The 13,260-nt window shown below is 39.2% G+C and overlaps 1 protein-coding gene across 3 annotated transcripts in view; it reads left to right on the forward strand.

Annotated features, from left to right (window-relative positions):
• ano10a (anoctamin 10a) overlaps window positions 1–13,260 on the forward strand; it is a 33,465-nt gene that overhangs the window by 16,226 nt on the left and 3,979 nt on the right. For 2 of the 3 annotated variants that reach the window (XM_046399103.1, XM_046399104.1), the window contains exons 14-15: window positions 7,308–7,424; window positions 9,634–9,650. In XM_046399103.1, the coding sequence (XP_046255059.1) occupies window positions 7,308–7,424; window positions 9,634–9,650 (134 nt within the window). The remainder of the gene's footprint in view (window positions 1–7,307; window positions 7,425–9,633; window positions 9,651–13,260) is intronic. The other variant, XM_046399105.1, reaches the window with a different exon arrangement.

Raw genomic sequence — 13,260 nt, forward strand, 5'->3', positions numbered from 1 at the left:
GGCTATTACTCACTTTGTATTCTCTTTTTCTGTGTGTTTTTTCTTGTGTGCTTGTCACAGAAATCCTTTCTCCCATGGCATCTTGCACTTGACAACACGCCAGATCAGTTAAACCTGTCCGTGTATACATTTGTATGTGCTCTGCTATATCACAGGCCTGTGACAGAAGACTCAGATCAAAGTGGAGATAGGCAGAGTGAAAAATAGTCAGCAAGTAGGCTAAAATGAAGGTGGAAACAGACAGGAAGGGAGGAGACAAAGAAATAAGCTGGGTGGAAAGGGTTAGGAGAAGAAATGATAGGTCTGAGGAGAGAGAGAGAGAAGAGGAGGAAGATGGATTGGGAGAGAGAGCAAAAATGAGTGCATGTGTGTGCATGATGAACCCAAGTCACTAGCTGATTGTACATCTAAGCACGTCCCTCCCTGTTACCATCCAGCATATTTCCTAGAATAGAGCACACAGGCTATTAAAGAGATGGGGCAACAGGAATAATGAGAGCCAGGTTTTATAATGTAGTGTACCGAGAGGGGCTACACACAAATACACGCAGATGTCACTTACTGGTGCAACATCCAATATATTGCCATTAAAGAGATGTTTTACCTGAAGCCATTAACAGGCCTGCAAGTGCATGCATTTTTAAGGAAGGCCACTTCCAGTGGGAAAAGAACCTCCAGTCCTGATTATTGGTGCTGGTAGAGGACCCCGAATGTCAGCAAACAGTTTTGAATTTCTCTCTTTAAGTCAGCCATCATCTTTGCAACTGTTTTATTCTCCATTCTGTAAAGAAAAGGAGATTAAAACATTTGAGGGTTAAAATCAAATTATTCTGTCCTTTTTATCTTGGTTATGGGGCTGGGGCGGGGGGGACGGACGGGCTGGAGGGAGGGCAGTGCGTCGTCGCTTTCTTGCAGCGGTGCTATGATACCTGGGTAATTACTGTATAGGGCTTACACACATCAGTGAGCAGTAACCAGGCAACCGGCCAGCCTGCTACAGAAACAGACAGAGACTTTCTTTCAGAGTCACGGGGCTGTCTGTTATAATCTACTCATTTCAGTGGAACAGGGACTGTGAACTGTGTCTGCTCACAAAGCCTCAGAAGTGAAGGGAAGCACAATCAAAACATACTGACAAGCTCAGTAGAGTAAGGGATTTGTCATTTAATATGTGATTAACAAGCTAGAGTTTTTTTTTTTTTTGACAAACCTTTTGTTACAAAGACATTTTTTATTCTGGAGTTGTAGCCTGTGTATGATTATTGAATGATTTTTTGGACTTGGTGGACTGTCCTAAACTAGCAGCTCAGGATGTCCCATCGGTGTGTGTCTGTCAGTGTTAAAAGTCGAATGCTGAGTGCTGAACACCTTTGAATCAGCATGAAGCATAAGTGATGCATGTCAACTACTTTCATTTTCCACCTCCTTAAGAACTCAAAACAGAAGTGCAATTGTTTTAACTGAGCCATTAAACAAAGTGCACTGTACTCTTACACATTAGGGAGTAATGTTCAGGCTATTGGACCTTCATGATTTTCATATTTACAGACTTCTTTTAACTCAATCCAGGAGGCTTTAGTTGGTCTTAACCTGGAACTGAAGGTCAGTGTGACAAATACTGTGCAAATACTTGCATATCTAGTGTTTTGATTCCTTGTAGAAATAAGTCCTGCCTTATGCCCAGTAGACAAAAGGCATATAGAGGTTTAACTGTGTTTATGTATTAATGTATTAATGAGTGTGTTGTTGCAGGGCCTCCTGCAAAATAGACTGTGGACCCTGCTGAAATAAAATATTCCTTTAAAAAAAATAACTGTTACTTTATCTTATGGCCACTGGGGGCAGCAGAACAAGCTGTAAAATTGTTAATGTTTTGCCTGTTTACGTATCCAACAGACATAGTATAGCAACATTAGCATTGATTTGATGTGTTTCTAGCCACCCAATGAGGTCCAATATTCACTGTCTTTTAGCTGTGCTTTGTCTCTGCCAACTGCTGAGGGAACTATCTTGCTCTTCAGCTCCTCAACGCTACACTGTGTTCACCAGCTCATCTCTTACTGTGTCTGTCTGCAATTTGATGCTGAGCAGGCAGTGGGTTAATGAGAACTTTTGACTGAAAACAGCTGCCTGCTGCTGCTATAAAAGAGAGAATGATGATGCTGAACCAACATTAAGTAAGTTGTGAGCTTAAATAACAAACAAACCAATGAGCCAAAAGATGCTAAAACACTGACCCTGAGCTGCAGGACTGAGTAGAACTGCAAAGGGTGATAATTCTCTGTGTTCATCAGTATGAGTAACACCTTTCACACCATTTGATGGAGTAAAGACATACCAGTTTTAAACAGTTAATATTCTGTTACTGCAAACGTGGTGAGGCTTTATTCATTAAAGGTTTAGCAGGTTGATTTTAATTACAAGTATTTCCTTTTATTACCTTTCAGTTGGCTTTAGCGTGAAAGGTTAAATTGTAATTCCATTTAATTAAGCACAGACTAATGTCCTCCATTATTATTTCAACTGAGAGGAAAAGCGTATCATTATTGTAGCTGTACATGGTAATAAAGGTGCCCACATGTGCCACATTCATGTGGGTTTCTCAGTGTGTCTCTTTCTTCAAGGTTATTTTCAGCAGCCCACCACACAGCAATCTCATTACACCATTTTTTCAGATAACCAGATTAGCTTTCACCCACTGGCAACTGCAAAAGCATCAGACCTGGACTCACCAATTAACTAGCACAGCCTTTAGCATCAGCCTACATAAAATTAGCCACTAACTGATAAACAAAATGAAGCTTTTAGCATCTAAAGATTCAGAGATTTCTCACACCAGTGCAAAAAGGGCTGTTGTACAATGATGCCAGAAACACAACAACAAACGAATGCTAATGTTGCTTTGTTTCATTTAAATGTGTAAATAAGTCACTGTTTGCTAGCATATTCTCCATGTGAATTTTACTAGGCAATCATATGCCAGTGTTAGGTCTGCAGCATGTGTGATGCCCCCATGTGGCCAAATAAAATCAATCTGCCTTTAACTGACACTTAACAAATCATCCAGCTAGAGGTACTTTAAAATGAACAATGATGTGTAGCTCAGTACATCTGGTGCTGTCATTTATTCCAGCAAAGTCTTTAAACTGTTTCTTGAAACCATAATGTGGACAAAAGTGCATTTTATCAAAGGTTCTTTTATATCCCAAAGGATTATCTTTACTTTGTTGTGTCCTCATGTGTGTATTTATTCTGATCAGTTTCTGAAGGAACAGTGTGTCTGGGAAAAGGAAACGGAGTGAAGACTATAGTGGTAACTCCACAGCTTAATTTGCCACAGGGTTTGACTTTGAACGACATATTCTGCTTATGTCACATCACACATGAAATTGCAGCATTAGCAGTTCCTCATCAACTCATTTGATGGTGGATTGAAATGCTAATTTTCCAATTAACAGTGAAAGGGTGTCATGGAAACAGCATGAAGTGCTGAATACCGAATAGTGGAAATAACAGTTGCACTGTGGTCCTCTTCAATCGTGTTAGTCTTGTCTGCAGTGTAGCTGCATGCAGACCTGTCTACTCTCATGTATTATAATTATGATCTTCAGGTTAGAACACCAGCTGGGTCTGTGGGTTATTAGCATAATGGCTAAAATAACATTTTGGATGGTACTAAGGATTCACTGTTTCCACCTAGTGATGGCAAAACCTTTCCATGTAAGCATTTAAAGTTCCATCACATCCTTTGTGTCAGGCAAAACAGAATTTATTGTCAGACCTTGAATAGAGCAGCACCATTTCAGAGGTCACATTCTTCTTCCAGTCTTACCAGGCGTCCTCTCAGTCTCAGCCTAACCTTGTGTTGCTGAGCACTCAGAAATATAAATTAGGCTTGAATAGCATTAGCAATCAGCTAAAAGCTGGAGTGTATATTGTGCACTTTCAATCAATATGACAAGTCACTGAGATCAGGGATTTGTTCACTTGTTTGCTTATTAATTAGAGAAACTGCTGTGCTGACTGGATTGAACTTAGTTTGTGTTTCTTTAAACTCTTATGCCTATTAAAATCTGCTGAGACCAGACTGCAAAGACTAGACCTTTATTAATTACCAGAACTCAAAACTGAGTTACCACTGTCCCACGTAATTTCCAGAAACCTACCTGTGCACAAATAATATATAACATCCTGGCTAAAACAAGAAAAGAGATCCCTGAGAAAAATCTCTGGCCTGTATGTGTAGTAGACCTACACCTACAGGTATTGGTAAAACTGAAAGTAGAATTATCATCTGTTTCTACATTTAGAAGAACATACTTGGTGGCAGCTAATATTAGCACGAGTGTTTGCAAGGATTGCAGTGCTAAGCTATAGTACCTTGTTGGAGAATGTATTAGACATGCATGTGTTACCACTCAAAGATTATAATCATTCATCTTATCCAAATCACTTAGTTTGATAAGCATGGAAGCCATGTCTGTGGAGTAGTCTGCCCTCTTATCTGCTCTGAGTCTCACACCATTTGTTCCATCTACTGCAGGATACATGAGTCCATTACTATGATGAGGAAAAGGATACTGAATCAAAGTTGTTGATAGCAGTTGGCTGTCCTCCAGATGGGTTGACACAGGTGTGTGTGTGTGTATGTTGAGAACTGTGTTTGCTCAGCATACATGTAAGTGAATGTGTACCGTCACCTTCATGGGAAAACACACTCACTGCTGATTCAGATATATGCAGGTCAGCTGTCTCTGAACCAGAACTCTGACGGAGGAGGAGAGCTGTGATCTGAGAAGAACATCTCCACAGAGAACATTTTGTTAGTAAAGAATATTCTGCTTAATAGGCTTACAGTGCCTGTAAAAAGTATTCACTCCCTTGGATGTATTCCATTTTATTGGTTTTATAAATGAAAACACAGTCAATGTAATTTGGCTTTTTTTAAAATCAAAATTAACCAACATTTTTGGGTTCTGGCATTCATGTGGATGTTCCAATGTCAAAATGAAATATATAAAATATATAAATACTTTAAAATCAGCAATTGCATAAGTACTCACCCCCTTTAAAGTGACTGACCTGATTCAGCAAAGGTCCAGCCAACTGGTGCTAGCAGTCTCACAATTAGTGAAATGGAGATCACCTGAGTGCAGTGAATGTGTCTCACATGATTATAGTATAAAGACACCTGTGTCTGGAAGGTCCAATTTCCCCACTGCGGGATCAATAAAGTTCATCTTGTCTTTACCAATCAAGGCAGATGGACGCCCACCTAGAGCCGGGGTCCGATCGGAGGTTTCTGCCTTCTAAAAGGAAGTTTTTCCTTGCCACTATCGCCAAGTGCTTGTTCATGGGGGAATGTTGGGTTCTCGCTGCTACAAAATTTAATTAAAGAGTTTGGTCTAGACCTGCTCTAATAGGAAAGTGTCATGAGATAACTTTTGTTGTGAATTGGCGCTATATAAATAAAATGAACTGACCTGGAAGGCTTGTAAAGGTAAAAGGTAAAATTAATGCAGCAAAAAAATGGGGAAATCCTGGAGGACAGTCTGATTCAGTCTGTAAGAGAACTATGACTTGGAAGAGGATTTATTTTCCAGCAAGACAATGATCCGAAACATACAGTGAAAGCTACACAGAAATTATTTAAAGATGAATGTTCTGGAGTGGCCGAGTGAAAGCCCAAACCTCAATCCAATAGAGAATCTGTGGCTGCACTTGAAAAGGCCTGTTCACACCTGATCCCCGTTGCAACCTGACAGAGCTTGAACAGTTTTGCAAAGAAGAAGTAATAGTAAAAGTGCAGTGTCCAGATGTACAGGCCTGATTGAACCTTATCCACACGGACTCTGTGCTGTGATTGCGGCCAAAGGTGCATCTACGATATATGACATATGCTGACATACACTGACCCAAGGTTTCCCCCACAGAACATTGCATTGTCGAGATACGCTTAGTTTTATTCACTTACCTGTCAGCAGTTTTAATGTTACTGCTGGGGTTTTATTGTGGTATTTGGATTCTAAGAAGTCTTTTGCAACTCATTTTTCATTGGCTTAAGCCCATTGGATATGATATGAACCAATTATTATGAAATTGAATTGGTTATTTTCCATTTTTAGTGTCTCAAAATAGATATATTGTGCACGGTATAAGAATTATAGTGCCCTGTTTTAATCCTGTAGGTGTCTTTACCTCCTTGTTTGGCAGTGTATATGGATCAGAGGGTGTGGTGATCAATAAATACACCAAGGCAAGTTTCTCAGCCTGACTGTATTCTATTCGATCATTATTTCACACTGTAAATGGTTCTTAAAATGCGACACAGCAGTGTTTGCTTTGTATGCATTTCAAGAATAAAACATGACGTTCCACTTCTGCTGAAAACAAGTCAGAAAGGAGGCTGTGCTGCACAGGATTAATGAGATGTCAGACATCTCTCACATAAACAAACTGAGTTGTAGTGCATCAGTCTCATGTGGCAAAGGTGTGTGAGAGAACCCTGGTGTCATTTGCATACGAGTTAATGAAGAAAAACATATACTGGAAGAATCACTCATATTCATTTATACAGTGCAGATTTACAGACCAGCCTGCTTGAAGCACATTAGAAGTCATTTTTGATACTGATTTATAAACATCTGCTGGTCAGAGTGTTAAATTAAAATGGAGATTTAAATGTTATGTGTTATTGCATTCTCGCTATCCATTTGCCCCAAGTATTAAGTTTGCTCTTGTTGATAAAATCACCAGATTGGCACCAGAAACACATTTTTTGTTGAGACACAAGAGGCATTTTACATCCTTTTTAGAAACTGCTCATGTGTTGAAGATCCGACTGAATGCAAAAAGCTCCTGAAACAAGCAAGTAGGGAAAAAATGGCTGTAATTTAGAGAGTCAGAAGACTTCAAGCCACAGACATCAGTGGAAAGCTACTGACGTTGATGAAAAATGCAATTTAACCCCAATGTCATTGTTTCATTTGTAAATGTAGACGTACAGAACCAACACTGACTTTTGTTGAGCCAGACTGCTTTATTTCTTGTGATTATTCAGCTTCAAGGACATCTGTTCGGAGACTGTCTGTCTCACCGTGATGTTCTCCTTCTCCTTTTCTGTCCTCTCTGATTTTACAGCACCGTATCTCATGAAGGACATCATCTCATAAAAACATAATTAAGTTACGTTGCAAAGCATGTTTGCATCCTTGCATTATATACGCTATATGTTTTAAAGGGATGTAAATAAGATCTGACTTTCAAGTGTTTTCGTCAATGTGATGTTTGTTATTCTGTGATTTCAGCACGGGCTGCTGGCCTTCAAGTTCATCCTGACCTTCCTCATCCCAGATGTTCCCAAACACATCCAGATCAAACTGGCCCGCCTTGAGTTTGAATCACTGGAGGCCCTCAAGAAGAAGGTAAAAATTCTCTGAACTCAATGAAACTGTCAAACTGTTCACACTACAAACAACAGAGATGCAACACAATTAGGCATTAGCAGACCCGTTATCTTGAGCGTACGTTCATATACCTTCATGTCAGAACAAGTCTGTTATATTGCGTGGGTATGTGAGTGTTCTGCAAAGATCAAAATAAAAATAAATAGTTGCAGGAGCAGGAGCGGAATCTCTACATTATCAACGTCAGAGAACCAGATTCTTTGTGTTTTAAAATGATCCAGTAAAAGTGAATCTTACGTTCTCGATGTGAACACACATGATTATTCCTTGATCCACTTTCTTGCTGCCCTGCCAGCAATAGTCACTCTATAGAGTTCAAAAAGGATAACCTGACAAGTGGAAAAACTTGCTGGAAAATCTCATTGTAAAATTGTAGGTGTTTCCGTCATATGTGAGGAGTCACTGCTGTGTCCGTTTTGTTGACTTTCAGATTTTTGATGAGCATAATCAGCAGATTTCTTATGTTTTCTCTTCCATTTGTATTAGTGAAAGCTGTGCCATGTTTACTGTAAACTGTTCTCAACAGTGTCAGCAAGAAATACAAGGAACTGTTTGATGCCTGGGAATCAAAAGTCTGGGAAATTTAGCCACAAGTAGCAATAATCAGGGTCCAAGCATGTTTGCAAGTTTGTCCAGGTTTGGTTTCAATAGCTTAGAGGCAAAATGTGCAAAATATTTAGGTTGGTTTTTGTCAATGCAATTCAAAGTTTGCCGCCTGAGAGAGCAGTGGTGGTCAAGTGAGCTACACACTGAATAAAGAAAGAGCAGTGGTTATATTATATTGGTTATATTATTATATTATTCCAAAAAAGTACAGATTTTCTAAATTGCACCAGATGTGCTGTGTGCAGATTCTGAAGAAGAAGCAGAAAAGAAAGAAGTAGACTAACAAACCCTGTATGGACCCTTAAAAATCAGCTGAAACTGATGTGAGCATGAAAGAAAACTGAATATCTATAATTTAAAGTCAGCACAAAACAAAAGCCTTAGGCATGTTACATAAAGCTCCACATTCATGCGCACTGAAATGTATTAATCAAAAGAAAACAAAGAACATTTTTGTCAGTACTAATGTTTGGGAAAAAAAAAAAAAAACAATTTCTGAAAGCGTTTGAAAGTCTTTGTGGAAAGCAGCAGCACACACTGAACGAGCACATAGTCTGATCCCAGAGACACAGCAGAGCTGACAGCACTCAGGCTCTGATGGACAGCTTTAGTTAAGTGTAACACGTGAACTCCAAAAAAGCTGGTCCAGAAAATCTTTGCAAAATGCTGCACAGTTTTCCCATGTTATTAATAACACTTAAAGCACTATAAATTGTTTGTATTATGTAGATCAGGCCTAATGCACAGTTACAGTACTTCCTTTGAGATATAAATATTGCATATATACACACATTGCAATGTTATTGCTAATAGAATATGTTGTCCTGTCCTCATGTACGTTGATAATCAGATTTTACCTTGCCATTAGGTAGTTATCATATGTTGACTGACTCGAACATAAATTAGTACACACACACATTTTGTGGCTTTGTTGAGGCTGTAAAACTTCCCTAAAATGTTGTAATAACAACCAGCCCACAGTGTAGACATGGTGGAGGTCTCATGTATATGAGCATTACAACATGCTGGTCTGTTGCTTCCCATTTAGCATTCAGAATGGGATCTTGAAGCCTGTCCCAGACCACTTTACTGAAGACAAATTGCATGCGTTATGTTAATAGTATCGATATGGCTCCACAGTAAAGCATTAGCTCTGTCGGCACCGCGGCTATTTGTTTGATGTGGACTGACGGCCCTGAGTGCTTCTCTGAGGAGCTGTTTGTCTTTTGCTTCATCATTTCTTTCCCGTGAATTCTGCTGCTGCACAGTGCATAGCCATTTGACATTCGACAGCTTTGGCTCTATACACTTTCCACTTCCCCAAGAAGGACTGTTTACATAAGAGTGATTTATGGATGGCCATGGGGTCATTGTCTCACATTGTTCCAGGTAATAAGAAAAGTGTGAAACTGCACCGCAGTAACCTGGTGGTGTTTAGTTCCGTTCCAGTCCTGCACAGGGGTGTAGTCCTGCTTGCCATATGCATCTTTTTGTTTTCTCTTGTATAAATCAATGATGTTTGGTTTGATGCATGTTTTTCTGTGGTCTCTTGGTTTTGCAGAGACAGCTCCATGGAGGGTGAGTAGCTGTGTGAGCTAGGATGAAACTGATTTGTAGACTTGAGTGACAATAATAAAGGGCGTGGTGTGTCGCTGTTGATATTATTACTTTATATTGTCTAATAACTTAACTCCAGTAGTTTGTTCTTGCGTCTGTGTCCTAACATGAGTTCTGTTTGAACATTGAACAAGATCACATTTTCCACTGCTGGATCCGAGACTAAAACCAGGTGTTGGTGACTTAACAGTCAGCATGCTGTAAACACTTCCCACTGGGCAAAGACACAGCCAAAACATGTCGTTCTCAAACCTTCAAAAGACGTCACCGAGGAGCCAGGATAAAAATTTTAGCAAAGTCTTTTTCTTTTTCCATCTTTTGAACCTCAATTACAGATGTAGAGAACAGTTTCCTGTGGTTCAAACTTGTTCTGTGGCGTCTATCTTGAACTCACTTCAGACTTGAGTTTTGTAGCCTTTTGTTAGACAGTGCAGCTCCCAGAGACAGAAGGAATGGGAGGAGGGGTTAGTTACATCCATCAAGGTGCTATGGGATGGATTTTAACCAGGCAGTACTCCCAATGTCTGAAAATGAGGTCGTAAGAACTTTCATTTTGAAAACTGAAAGAACATTATTTGGATGTCAACAGTGAATGTTAAAAACATATTTAAGAAAGATGGCAAAAAAAACTTTGATTCTGGCTCCTCAGTGAACATCTTCTGAAGGTTTGACAAAGACGTTAAATTGACATATTTTGGACATTTCTTTGCTCAGTGTGTCACCTTATCACTCCTGACCTACTGTATAACTTATTCAAGATTAAATATATATACTTGAACTTAAATGTTTTGTTTGACCTCAGGCAGACAGACAAAAAAGTATTCAGACAGAGGTCGTGCTAAGTTAAGGCAAAGCACTACAATACATTGACTGAAGCAGACAGACTGTTCACACAACTGGAGAACAATCAGGTAGTTGCTTAGTGAGAGGAAACCAAAATAACACAATTTCTGCAGAAACATCTGGTTTTGACATAATTTCCTGTTTGTGTCGTTCAGACTAGTTTAGCCATTAAAAAAGTGGGTGCTGAAATGAACTTAACTTAAATAACCTTAAAGCAAAAATAATGTCAAAAATCATTCATTCATTTTGCCAGATCATCACCAAGGCTACCAATTTAGAGTTATTGATTTTTATTAAGAGCACCCTCAAAGAATAAAGCTGGAAGTATTCTTTAATGTTACTATCAGTAAATCCCATGAAAAGAGCAAAACTGTGATCTACTAACAAGTAGTGTGTGTGTGTGTATCAAAGCCTGATATATCTTTTTCTTCTGTGCCAGAGTTGTCCAAAAACTGTTAAAAACATGTACTACTGATGTTCCTTCATTATCGTGAACACACAGCTATTTGTCATTAGAGCACCAAATGTGGATTAATCCACCACTGAAAATAGTCCCCAATTAATTTGCTATTTCCTCCAGTTTGCTACGAAATTACAGCGTCCAGTTATCTTTTTAAAAAGTCAAACTACAACTTTGTGGTTTTGAAAAGTTTTGATCTTTGGTTGGAACCTGTGGGCTCGGAGCACAGAGCTAACAGTGTCAGTGTGGGTTTTTTAATGGGTCTGCTGATGATAAGTGTAGAATCCCTGCTGAATGATAGTCCCAGCTCTCACACTGATGGTTCACAGTCATCTTTAATCTGAAGTGTCCCTTTACTTTTGTCTTCTTGACACATCGTCTACCATCAACACCATGAGCACACCGTAAGAGCTAACAGAAAGAGAAAACAAAAATATAATTACAGTATATTCCCATTCATACTGACCATAAAAATAAGCTCCATAAAATAAAGTAGCTTTTATCATTCATTTTACCCATGAAATACACATGCTAAACTCCTTTTGATTCTTTGACAATCTCAGTGACATGAGAACTACACATGCTATTAAAGTAAACCAGAAACATGCAGCAGGTGCGTTGTGATAGCAAGTGACAGTTTAGCTAGCGCACCACTTTCTCATTCATAACTCTAAAACTATGAAAAAAGTACCACAGCTTAGTGCAAAATTAAAAATAACCCACATCGACCTTGTGCCCCATCAGGTTCTAAGCAAACAAAAACAAAAACAAAACAAAAAAAAGCTTTATAATATGCTCAAACTGCGCACGGTCACTGTGTTTACATTTCTCGATTTTCCGACACTGCTAGCTAGCTAGCTCCGCAAGCAAATTTCAAAATAAAAGAATACATTTCAAAATAAAACTAACAACTTAAACTCTCACCTTACATGAAATACTTATTATTCATGACTTATCAGTCATGAAATTGTAGAAAATTAGACATTATGAAATAAAAAAAAGTAAAAGTGTAAATGATCATCTCTGTCTGTTACCATTCTTTTACAATCTATTTGTAAAATAATTGTATCACATTTGAAGTCACAAGCACACCAGAAAACAGGCATCAGTAGACAGCAGCAGATCATTCACCTGTTCAGACTACAACCAGAAGACTTAAAAACTTAGAGGTCTAGTAGCTATTAGTGGATTTTTTTGTCCAATGTGTCAGGGGTGTATGTGTCAGCATACACCTGTGATTAACCAGGGTGTACCCCGCCTTCCCTGAAACTAGTGTTGACAGATTTGACGATGCTGTGAGTTGTCATTATCCCTCCAGTGTGTTTGAAAATTAGACTGTAGCGTTTGATTAAAATACAACAAGCTGCCCTTTCCCCCGTGTGTTTCCATAGAATATTAATATAGCTGATAAAGTGTGCACCAGCATGACAGTCATAGCAGGGTATGTAGGATGAAGCGGAGAGGGAAACATCTCAGATTCCCACGGGAGACACTTGATCAGATGGACGAGTGACTTTCTTGGCTGCACTTCACCTTCTTCCTCTGCCATCTGAGCAGGTCAATCACAACAGAACAGATCATGTCATACCTCAACCCTGACTTCATTAAACAGGGAAACTATACAGCCGAGCTCTTTCCATTTGATGTCATCCCAGTGTAAAAAGGCACGCTTTACTCATGTCTTCATGTGTACGGTCCAGTAGCACAGTGCCGTAAGAGTGAGAGTTGTTTGTTTTAGGTCAGAGGGAACAAAGCTGTTGCTCCGTAGTGACTTTTGTGGGTAGGGGAGGGGTGTGTAAAGTGACAGTGAAGTTGATGTGAGTTCTCTGCATCACAGCTGAGGGAAGGGGAGTGCAAAAATACAAGCATCAGAGGTTCGAATATTTTGACAGTGAACAGACACTGAAACTAAGTGGATATGTCAGTGTTTTCATGTGTGTGTAGGTGGCAGAGTGAAGTAAGCGGTTATGAGACGGACAATGTGAAAAGTGGCACTGATATTGTTATTGATTTTCTTTCACATGTACATGAACAAAAGACACAAATTTCTATGCTGATGGAGAATCCAGGGGCCTACTGGGGCCAGTCTGTGGTTAGTTTTTTTTCCCTCTACTTTGTTGCATCTGTGCATCTAAACTATTTATTAAAAATCGATTAAGGTTTTCTGAGAATCAGTACGGTATCACAAAAGAAAATATTGCAGTATTCAGGGGCATTGATATAGCTTATATCACTATACACATTACTAGCCATTAAAAATGTCATAGC

Source organism: Scatophagus argus, chromosome 9 (assembly GCF_020382885.2).
Source record: "Scatophagus argus isolate fScaArg1 chromosome 9, fScaArg1.pri, whole genome shotgun sequence".
In the NCBI taxonomy this organism is placed as follows: Eukaryota; Metazoa; Chordata; class Actinopteri; family Scatophagidae; genus Scatophagus; species Scatophagus argus.